At 31.6% G+C, this 12,031-nt stretch overlaps 1 protein-coding gene and 1 long non-coding RNA gene across 2 annotated transcripts in view; one reads left to right on the top strand and one right to left on the bottom strand.

Moving 5' to 3' along the window:
* The window catches only part of LOC101504229 (putative disease resistance RPP13-like protein 1), a 4,885-nt gene extending 2,757 nt beyond the window's left edge, over window positions 1-2,128 (top strand). Inside the window, exons 2-5 of the mRNA XM_073365188.1 lie at window positions 65-1,412; window positions 1,654-1,790; window positions 1,891-1,964; window positions 2,070-2,128. Coding sequence (XP_073221289.1) covers window positions 65-1,386 — 1,322 coding nt within the window. The 3' untranslated portion in view covers window positions 1,387-1,412; window positions 1,654-1,790; window positions 1,891-1,964; window positions 2,070-2,128. The remainder of the gene's footprint in view (window positions 1-64; window positions 1,413-1,653; window positions 1,791-1,890; window positions 1,965-2,069) is intronic.
* A 3,339-nt stretch (window positions 2,129-5,467) lies between these two features.
* On the bottom strand, window positions 5,468-6,234 carry LOC113785516 (uncharacterized). Its single transcript, XR_003471640.2, has 2 exons — window positions 6,106-6,234; window positions 5,468-5,758 (listed from the first exon to the last, which is right to left on the bottom strand). It is a non-coding gene; the product is annotated as an uncharacterized lncRNA (long non-coding RNA).
* Between the last annotated feature and the right edge of the window lie 5,797 nt (window positions 6,235-12,031).

The raw sequence follows: 12,031 nt of genomic DNA, 5'->3' as shown, positions 1-12,031 counted from the left end.
TTGAGAATCAGTAGAATGAGTATGTTGGAGACTATTGCATCTGAATACGGTGATTCCTTTTCAGGGATTATCTTTCCCTCCCTTGAACGTGGTGATTCCTTTTCAGGGATTATCTTTCCCTCCCTTGAACGTCTTGAGTTTGATAACATGCCATGTTGGGAAGTGTGGCATCATCCCCATTACTCAAATGCTTATTTTCCTGTACTCAAGTCTCTTGTGATTAGTGGTTGTCCCTTATTGAGGGGAGATTTGCCATCTCATTTTCCTGCTTTGAAAACAATTCAGATTGAACAATGCAACCAACTTGCTTCGTCTCTTCCATATGCTCCTGCCATCCGGAAAATAGAGATATGTGAAAGCAATAAAGTAGCATTGAGAGAGCTACCCCTTTCATTGGAAGAGATCAAAATTGATGGAAGAGAGGCAACGGAGTCCTTCTTTGAAATCATTGCCATCACGCTACCGATTTCCCTGAAAATTATAAAGATCAACAATTGTTCGTGTGCGTTATCGTTTCCTGGAGATTGTTTACCCGCATCGTTACTGAAGTTGTCCATCATAAATTGTAAAAATATAGATTTTCTAAAGCAAAAGCAGCAGCACGAGTCACTTCAATGGTTGTATATAGATAGTAGTTGTGATTCTCTGACAATCTTCCCACTGGAGACCTTTCCCAACCTTGGTAGTCTCCACATCCACAAGTGTGAAAATCTAGAATTTCTGTCGGCTTCAAAGACTCTTCAAAATCTTAATGAATTATTCATTACCAAGTGCCCCAAATTAGTTTCATTTGCAAGAGATGGATTGGCTGCGCCCAACTTGAGATCATTGGTTGTCTGCAGGTGTGTTAATTTGAAGTCATTGCCTTGTCACGCAAATACTCTTCTCCCGAATTTAGAAATGGTGCGTATATGGGATTGCCCAGAAATGGAGACGTTTTGTGAAGGTGGTATGCCGCCTAGCTTGAGAAGACTTGATATATATAAATGCGAGAAGTTAATGAGGAGCCCATCTCTAAGTTTGATGGGCATGCTCATGCTCACCGATCTTACAATTGATAATGTATGCGATGGTGTGGAGTCCTTCCCCAATAAGGATTTTGCGTTGCTGCCTCCCTCCCTTACCTCTCTAACGCTACGCAATATGCCAAGTTTGCACACGTTGGACTGCACGGAGCTTCTCCACCTCACTTCCCTCCAACAATTAGAAATTTTAAATTGTTACAGGCTGGAGAATATGGCGGGAGAAAGGCTGCCTACTACTCTAACACAACTTGAAATCATTGAATGTCCACTGCTGGAAGAACGGTGCCGCATGAAACACCCGCAAATTTGGCCCAAAATTTCCCACATCCAGAGCATTTTGGTTGACCATAAATGGATTTAGAAAGCTTCAACTTGGATTTTCAACTGGTAATTGTTATGCCCTGCCTCTCGTAAATGCCACTTGCCCAATTTTATTTATTTTCCACACCAAATTTTTTTCATTATCTTTTAAACTATTAAAATTATATGAATATCCTACTACCAGCCCAGCAAATTTATTCCACCTTTTGTATCTACTTTTATATACAGTAAGCATTTATATATTTTTAAGCCATAAGATTAAACTTACTATGAAAATAGTTAACAGTCTTTTCCCTGTTGTTTGCAGCTCAATGTACAAGGTTAAATGGGCGCTCCATTTGTTAAAATGCAGGGTCACAACACATGTTATATTTCACATTTGCAGGACCCGTCACAGAAAATTTTGCTGAGAGAAGGCTGAACAAAGTTACTTGCTGAATAAGTGTGTAATTCATTTCAATTCTTTTAGTAAAAGACATGATTTTAATATAAGTTTGTTTTTACCACTTAATTCAGTCATTACTTGTTATTTGGCTTGCTGTAGGCTCTTAGGCTTGTGAGATGATGAAATCATGTGCTGCATACAAGCCTAATTCGGATAGTACATTTCACTTTATGGTAACATATCATACTCGTTAGTTGTTGTTGGAGATTATGATACTAGTAGGGTGACTATTTTTCATATATTCAATTTGAGTTAATCTGGATTTCCATTTTAAACAGCTGCTGGGATATGTAGCTGAACACTCATGAAGGAAAATCCATATTGGATGGCTTTATAGGTATGTTCTTACGTGTCTTCATGATACTCTTAATGTCTTGTATCCTCCTAACGATGCCTTCTCATGCCATTGACTCTAGCTCCTTTTTGTGTATAGAAAATAATCCAGACCCAATATTTTATAGTAGATGCCTTCTCATGCCATCTACTAATGTGATGCAAGGTTTGTTGGCATTGTTAACTCAGTAATTAAAATCTACTTATTTTTTGTCTTTAATGAAATTTATGTTACATATAAGTTCTATTTGTTAATGCAGGAGTTAACTAATTCCAATTTTCAAGGCACGTTTTTTACGGCTTAGCACATATTCCACGCTTTTGCTTTTGATGGTCTTTGCTACTTAGTTTAGGCATCTAAAATGTTGTAATTTTAGATTCCTATGTTGCATGAAACATAGGAATTAGTTTTCTTGATCAGTTATGGGTGGTAGCTTATTTACCTAAGCACCAAATGTGAATGTGCACAGAGCTGGACAGACCACTCCAAATAATTTTCGCTAGGTATCAGCAGGCTCCTATGCCCTCTCAAAATGATGCTTCACAGATTTGCAGCCATCGCCTTTTTTATTGGAGTTCTCACAAAGTATAGCTGCTGCTATTGTATCTTTTTTATATTAATTTTGAATTTGTAAATCTGTTGTAGCCTTATCTTTTTGCTATTGATTTTGAATTTGTAATTTGTAAATCTGTTTTAGCCTTGTCTGTATATAGCTCTATATTCCTGTAACAAGATTTTGTTATCAGCTTCAGCTTTATCCTTCTGTAACAGCACTTTATCTTTTTGTAACAGCACTTAAACTCATGTAAATCTAAAGAATAATGTAGTAATGATCCTGGTTCAGGCAAATTGCTATGATTCTACTGCTTCGCCTCAGGAGTCCCAAGAGTTGTGCTTTCAAAGATTCGTCACATTGATAATAACACGCCACAATACCACAGCATAACTTCACCTTCAGATAAACCTGTCCACAAACATGTCATCAAGAAGTGTTGCAGTCATAAAATGTTCCTGTGAGGATGCTAGTTTTGTAATTAGTTACATACTTTGAGATTATGTTAATGTTAATTTTGATGTAGTTCATGAATGCAACAGTCTAAATCTTCATTCTTTATCATTTATTGTCATTTCCATTTATCTAACGTACATAATTTTGATCTCTATTTTTTCATATTGAATTATTAAGTAGCCAAGTTCGATTTCTATTTTCTAAATTTTTTGTTATGATACATTCACTATTCTTAGGATATATTGTGTACAACTAGGGATCCATTGAATCAATTTTGATACGCAACTTTTTTTATTGCTTACTTTTGTAATCTTAATATAGATTTCGAAACCTTGGTAAATGTATGACTACGGCCCTTTTTGTTCTAGAATAATGTTTCTTTGTATATGTTACTCCCACCCCTACACCTTTCAACTACACCTCCATCATTTTTTAAATGACAAAAATGCCCATCCTCTTTTTCATCTCACACTACCTTTCATACAAGTTGTTTAAACTTCCAAACACAAAGAGGTCTTTTAGTTCAATCTTAATATGGATGTCTCATAGAATGTTGTAAGGTATCTAACTTGTTTTTATATTAGGTTTGGAAAAAGACACAATCAACCATTGGAATCTAACACAAGTGGTTTCTACGAAATAAGCATAAGTGTTAAAAATCTCAAAATATCAAATTCAATTCCTACTAAAAAAACACTTAAAACGCCAATAGAAAAAAGCAAAGATTTAATATTATATTCTTATGAACTTAAAATAAGTGTTATACCAAAAATAATAATTTAATAGCACCATAAACAACATACTAAATATGCAATCATAACATAATATAGGTTGGCATTACTTGTTGTAGCTAAAATATCATTAGAAGGGGTGTTGAATAGGGATTTTGCTGTTTAAAAAGGTTTTTCACGTGTTTTGAAAAGCTATCACCTAAGGATGATAATTTAAACTTTTGAATTTGAGCTGAGTAAAAGAAAGAGAAACATAGAGAATGACACACATAACTTTTATACTGGTTCACCTAATGAAGGCTACATCCAATCCCCACAGACTTGTGAGATTTTACTAATGATCAAACTGATTAACCTCTCACAGAGGTTGATTACACTATGTGTATTATATAGCCTCACCAAGCTTACAATCTTGTTTCTTATAAGTTTCAACTATTTCCAAGTGTAACTCACGTGGAAATTACAAAGTGATATGAGTATGATAGTTTCTCTTTACTTAAATACTTTCTAAAAATATATTTCAAAGATCTAGTGTAGGATTATAGAAAGTATAAAGAGGGGATGGAAATTGCTCTTGATAGCTTTAAGATACTTGATCTTTTTATGCAATGTTGTTGTGTGTTGATGATGAAGAGCTTATTGCCTTTTATAGAGACTTCGAGATGACCTTTCCAAGTGGCAAATGTTTTATGACCATTGGGTACTGATAAAAAAAGTCCAAGGTCTTTGATCCTAATTACATAACTATCATCAATCTGTCATTGGACAGATGCAGTCCATCCTCGTGTAGGAGGTTCAAACCTCCTAGATACTTGGTCATGAGTTGTCCTTTTCTTTTTTTCATTCTTCAAGCATGTAAGGCTATATTTTTTACTTTGTGGGCTATAGTCTTTCTGTAAGTTGAAGTGCTAGGTCGTTTTCAACTTTTGAGAATGATGTTGACTATAGATCCATCCTCATATATCGTACTGGTCATCCTCGTACCTCGTACAGCCCATCCTTGTACCAGTTAAATCTGGCCGCTGACCTCTTTGATTAAAATGTTTTATTTGTTCATTCTTGGATATTGTTTTAATTTCTCATCATGACTAAAAATTATGGTTACAGTGATGATTAATATTATCCTCTCAAGGGTTCATCCTATCCTCCAGTTTTTGAAAACTTGATGGATTGAGTCATATTTTTCTCCTTTTGATTTTATTGATGATTAACCTGTTTTCTTATAAGAATTCATTCAAACGCACAGATTAGTCATTAACCACAATCGTAGTCTCTTAAGTAATTTTGTTATCATTAAAGTCATTTGAGAGAGATTTTGTCTCAACATTACTGGCAATTGCATACAATGAATTTGTCAAAGCATTGCTTCTATTTCCTCATTGAAGTTGTTTTGTTCAACAACAAAAGTTTCCCATCTATTGACATAACATATAATTACGCCGCAAAGAAATGAAAAAGGATTAAAAAAATAAAAGTAAACTTGATGATCAAAATGAAAGCTTTTCATTTCAACTTCAACAACCTTTCACTACCAAAAGAGAGAGGAAAATAAATATAATGAAGAAAACAAAGAGAATGAATCAGTATTTAGAGCACAAAGGATAATGATACAAATATATATATATATATGCAATGAGTCAAAGGATATACAACATGTCAGCCAAAATTATTCCCCAAGGATTTTATGAAGCTATTTGTTTGGCTAGGTCAACTCCATGATGGTGATGATGGTTTATAGACCAAGTCTTGGGAATTTGTAGAACCATAGTTCAAATCAAGGTTATGGAGCTGTTCCATCAACTACGAACGCCTTTCCTTGAAAAAATCGAGATGGGTCGTTAACTTTACTAATGTTGAAGATGCTACAGATGGATGTCTTGTATAATCTGTCACCTGAAATCAATTAACAAATGATTCTATGTTAGTTCTCAATAATTGGAAGCAAACATGATCCACTATATATAAATTGTTTTATAGTTTATGGATTTGACTTAGCCATTTGAAGTATAATATGACTAAAATCTTATTTCATCGAGATTACTCTACTTCTCGAATTAATGATATTGTCTAAGAATCAATACTTAGGATTTAGGGCTTGATTAAAAAACTTACAATTTTTTTGTACAACCACCTGTTTCAAAATTTTCAAATAATTCAGAGACTTTAAGAATAATTAATTTTTTAACTTAGATTTTTAACAAGACCAACTATAAGGCGCGCTCAATAAATTTAATTCTTACCTCTGCTGCCCTTGAGGTAGAAGGCAATGAACCAGAATCAACAATGCCAAGTTCATCTACCGATAAGCTTGTCGATGCCTCGGTGCTTTTTGAATCACAAGGACAAATAACTAACAAATACTAATGATTCTTAAAAGCATATGTATGGTTATACATAAAATAAACCGTATTAAACTTACTATAAGCCTCCAACAAAGCAGTACAACATGAAGCTGGAACCGGAGAGGAGAGAAGCTCCTTTAGAACATGCTGTGAATTTACCAAGTGGAAAGCCATTGAGTAAAATACATAATCTGATAGAACTTCAAAAAACGTACTTGCTTTCAAATCAGTGTTTTAAAAATATCATTTCAAAACTAGTATTAATACCTTAACACAATCACCAACAACATGGGCATCTTCCTCAGCACTAAACTCAACATTTCCTGGAAATATCAATAAAAATAAGGCATTCATAAGTTTCACGCAAACTTAAATCAATAAATTAAACTATGTTTAAGCCTAGATATTATCTTTGGTCGTCTTTCATCCATATAAGGGTTGAACAATGAAAATAATTATAAAATTAGTTCTATGTAGTTGCTGACTGACTCAAAAAACGGCTCCATACTTCATAATATGAAAAATGGAATGCGAAAATGGTAACATTAGAGCGCATCTTTGATATCTTGGATTATCTGTAGTTATGTTCCTATAAACTGATCACTTCAAATTCCCCTTAATTGTTAGTACACTTTAAGAAAATTGTTAGTATCTTGCTCATATTCTTGAACTCTCCGGTCTACTTCCTCAACGTCTGCAGACTGCCTTAGTATTCCTTCAACTTTAGTTCCTGCAAAAACATGCAACTCATGCACTTAACCATGTTTACCCATTGCAGCATGTCTTAGCAACATGGTATGAAAGACACTCAAACTTTTAATGTCTTGAGTGTTATTTGCGGCATTAGCGGCGGCAAGAAGCTGAGCTGAACTATCACCACTACCATCAAATTCATCCTCCAGTTCACATTCTCCGACTAAGAGAGGCGGCCGTAAAAGTAAGGGAGCCATGCAAGCAGCAACAGCAGAAGCAGTCATCCTATTCTCATTACAATGAGAAGCAACTATGTGCATCATCTTCAAAATTCCGTAAAGGTAAAGGTAACAATAATTAGATTTAGAAGAAAAAACAATTAACGCATTACCATTACTGTGTATTTACTATTTCAAACTCTATGAATGAAAATTCTCACAGCGCATTGCATTAATCCTAGCTTCCTTGCGATCAATAAGCCTATGATTATACAGAAAATAAACAGTACTAAGCTTACTATAAGCCTTATTATGATTGAACACCATCAAAAAAAATTGAATTTTACATTTTGGCCCTCTTTTTATTTATTATATTAATTAAATTTTTTAATTATATTGGAAACTAAAATCAATAAACAAATGTATTTAAACAAATGTATTAGTATTATTGATTTAGTCAAATTTTAATATGCACAATTTGAATGTTGACATAGATGAACTAATAAGAAATTAATTTAATTATTGGTTAAAATTTTCCCAATTCATGGTGTCTGTGCGTCCATAATTTTATTTAAATAATTGCTTGGAACAAGCAATGATTCAAGCATCGGGGAATATGATAAGCTAGAATTTATTAGTTTTTATAACTTTGTTTGATAGGTTAATGGATGAACGAGAAAAAAAACACAAATTTGTCACTCCAATGCATTACTTTTTTGTAATGGTTATGGTCGTAATTTGCTCATCTTATGTTGTTGAACCTATTACTGCTTGGTAGTAATGGTCATTATGTTCATAATTTGTTCATCTTTTACTACTAAATTGTTTTGCTTTTGTGAAATTTTGATAATTTCTTGTAATCAAAGTTCATGAAGGCACTTAGGCTATAAAAAGGACAAAAATATTCAGTTTTAGACACTAATTTATATTCGTCATCTCTTGTTTTAGACACTAATTTATATTTGTCCCATTAGCAAATTTCTAGTTTTGATAATATTCATTTTTCTATTTTTACTTTGTTACTTTATTCTGTTATTTTATATTTCAAATATTTTTATATTTAAGATTTTTGTTCTACTATGATCATTCCTGAGTAGATCTTCCTTCTATTCGGATTGTAGGATTTTCAATGCTGGATTTCTAACAATCTCTATTTCTTTATGTCATTGGTGTTGATCATTTAATCTAATCTTAGTAAGAATCATGTTCATACTTAGATATCAAATAATATATTGAAAGGTATATTTGATATATGACCCTTAAGATTGGACAAGAAAATCAAATTATGAAAAATATATTCTCTTAAAGGATTTTGTTAATACATCAATCATGAAAATAGGTTGTTTATTAGTTTAAAATTCACATTTGTTCTTTGAAAGAAAGACATTAGTTATAATTGTTTGTCTAATTTTTAAAAGTTTAACATCAGGTTAATTTTATTGTATTCATCATTATGAAAAATTACAATCCCAATATTTTATTTTTACTGCAAATTTTAAGCCAAAAATCAGTATCAACATTTACTGTTTTAACTAATCATCATAGTAAAGAGAGATTGATATTCATAATATCGTGCGCTTGCGGTCTTATCAATTATGCAGTCGTCAATTTCAAAATTTTAAATATCGAAATGAAAGATTGAGAAACAAGTTAGAAAAAATGCATACATAAACTCTTTAGAAAACGAATATTTCAGTATTTTGTAATTGATTTTTCCTAAAATTGGAAGTTGATATATACTTCTCTATTGAAGTTAAATTACATTATTTGACTCAAATTTAAATTATTCTTATTAATTTTGTTGTATATTTTATATCAAACCTCTATTAAAGTATGTGTATTATTGAAACTGCCTCAGCTTCTTTTTTTTTTTTTTTAAACAAAATTACTATCTTGTAAATAAAATCACCGTTTCATCCTTTGTTATTAAAAAAAATAAATAAATAAAAAAGGCATATTTTGCCAAATAATTTTTCTAACACATCACCGGTTTCTTTCTCTTTGCGTTTCAATTTAATAAGTTGTGTTAATACTACCGGTTTAACTATCAACGTTCGTGAGTTTATACTCCTTTTTTTGTTATTCTCGATTTCTATTTTTAAAATTTTTTGTTCTAATACATCTTGTATTATTAGGGTTTATTGGTTATAAAATAGTGATGAATTGAATCAATTTTGATTTACAATTTTTTTTAATTCTTATTTTTTTAATCTTAATCTGGATTTCGAAATTTCAATGATAGTTAGTTTGATGATTGATTGTTAGTTTTTTTTTTATTTCCTTTAAATTTATTTAAAGATTGAATAATACATTTTTTCTCCTAATATTGTGCGATTTTTCTCACTTTAATTTGAGATATTCATTTATAAAGAAAATTCTTATTTGAAATATAAGATTACTGTCTATTGATTTCTCTGCTAGACTGCTAGTATGAAGTTTCTCCAACGGGTGGTTAATGGTTGTTGAACAAGTGTAGCTGAAATTTATTCCAATAGCTGAACAAATATGACTTAAATTTTTAAATACATATACTTAATCCATCTAGTAATAGCTAAAATAAAATATGATTGCTTATTATTAATACTATATTAGTAGAAACTTAACACATTTACTTATCTTCAGCAATCCTTAAAGTTAACATATCGTTGCATACTCCCGCCTCATCGCTCATTCTCGGTAATTGAATCATTCTGGTCAATTCGAATGCGTTGTTCCAGAGTGTCTTGCTTTATCACATACATTTCAGCTTGAAGACGTTCAATCTTTTCTAGATCAACATTTATCTTTATACAAGTAGATTTTGTAAGAATATGTGTCCTATCAAAACAATTAAAAAGGCAAAAAAAGAAAATTCACAAAAATAAAATACCTTGGATTCAAAGTCTTGTATATTGGAACTTTGTCCTAATGCAATTTTCAATCCAAATCTAGCCTCCTTCATATCTTCCAACTTTTCTTCCAACTTTAAAACCTTTATATATTAACAAGTTAGAGTTAAAATATCTAAAAATCACATGACACATTAAAAATAAACGACAAAGTGTTATTTCATATTGGCAAATAGATAAATATATTAACAACGAATACATTTTGTTCAAGTGCCAAGTTCCGCTCGCGCAAAGCTTTTGATTCTTCCATATGTAAACTTTGACGCTGATTCTTATGTATCTAACAATATGTATATTATATATGTTTGTAAAATGATTTTCATATATAACTACTCCTCATGCTTTTTTTATATATAATTACTCCTTATACTTTTTTTTTGAGATGATAAATGTCTCATAGCTTAGGACTTAAAGACAACCTCCACATGCTTTATTTAGTATAATTCCTCGTGCTTATTTTTTTAAAACAATTCAATATCATTAATTTTAGAGAAATAATTATATTTATGTTTTTTTGTGTGTAGAGATTTTAATTTTTTTAGCACAAAAATGTAAGTTATTTTAGTGCAACAAATTAGTTATTTTTTTATATATATATATATATAATTCTAGGACGTTCGTTGGTATCAGACTTGGGGGAATAGATTATATAAAATTGGTAATAAATATTTAAAATCTTGAAAGTTTATCTTGAAGAATAATAGTTTCTGGGTTGTAAGTCCCGTGTTTAAGCCGACGTACAAGTGTTTAAGGGCAGTGAATTCTTGAAAGTTTCTTCAAAATAAAAAGACAAAATTTTAAATATGGATAATCTCTTTTGTAGAACTTTTTCTTTCTCCACTCCTTCTACCCAAAACTTCCTAGAAAAAAGGGAACCTATCAATAATGAAGAAATCACTATTGAAGACTTCCAAAAATCTACAAACAATTGGCAAATCTCAAAAATCAAAAAAGATGAGGTCTATGTATCTAGTCTTTTCAAAAATCTATTAAAAACCGATTATGTTATCAAAACGGAGGAACGTGATGTTACTCTTTCTAACCCTTTTGAAACAATAAATCTTCTTTCTTCTAAAACACTCAAAAAACACGCCGACATGAACTATAATTTCATACATATAGGTCTTGTTCAAGTTGGTATAAAACCTCTAACAAGGGAAGGATTAAACACTTCAATCCTATGTGTCCTACGGGATGCAAGGTTCTTGAACTTTCAAGATTTAATTATAAGTACAGTTGAATCTAGTCTATGTCAATGACCAATTTGGTTTTTGTCTTTAAAAGACCCAAACATCCTAGAAGGAGCTGTTATACCACAAACTCTTGAACAGTCAAAACCAAACAACAATCTTAAAGAAGTCATACAATACAATGACGGTAGGGTAAAACTAAGTTTTTCAAGAACTTCTAGTGCCAGGTATTATGATGCTAGTTCCTCCAGACCACCTCCAATCATACAATTGCCTCAAAAATTAGAAAACTTTACAAAACCACGTTTTTGATGTTCTAGCATACCAAGTGCTTCCTTTCAAAATGTTGACTATTCCACAAATATACCTCATCAAATTTACACAGCACCACAAAACACTAATGAGGAGCAACAAAACATTTATCCACCTACTTCGCCGTCTTTTTCTGCTATAACTGAAAATGTTGTTAATGAATTAAATGTCATAGAAAAAGAGTTTGAAGTTGATAAAACTATCCTCCATAACGATTTTTATGCTTCCAATAATACAGAAAAAAGAACATGATTCTTCAAAAACTTTCTAAAACAAAGACAAGATATTCAGAATGAATTTTACAACTTCATTTTACAAAACAAGACCCATATTCTATTATTTGAATGGTTTGAAATATATGCAGAACAAAACCAAATTTATTACCCTTTCAAACAAAACCTAAGTTCTGTTAATCCTATAACAACCAGAAATAAAACTGCAGAATGGGATTTGGCAACCAGACAAAAAATTCAGGCTGAACACCCACCTTTGAGACAAATCATAATAACACACCTTGAAAAAC

This window comes from Cicer arietinum, chromosome 2, assembly GCF_000331145.2.
Source record: "Cicer arietinum cultivar CDC Frontier isolate Library 1 chromosome 2, Cicar.CDCFrontier_v2.0, whole genome shotgun sequence".
Taxonomy (NCBI): domain Eukaryota; kingdom Viridiplantae; phylum Streptophyta; class Magnoliopsida; order Fabales; family Fabaceae; genus Cicer; species Cicer arietinum.
This window is presented reverse-complemented; position numbering and strand designations above follow the sequence as displayed.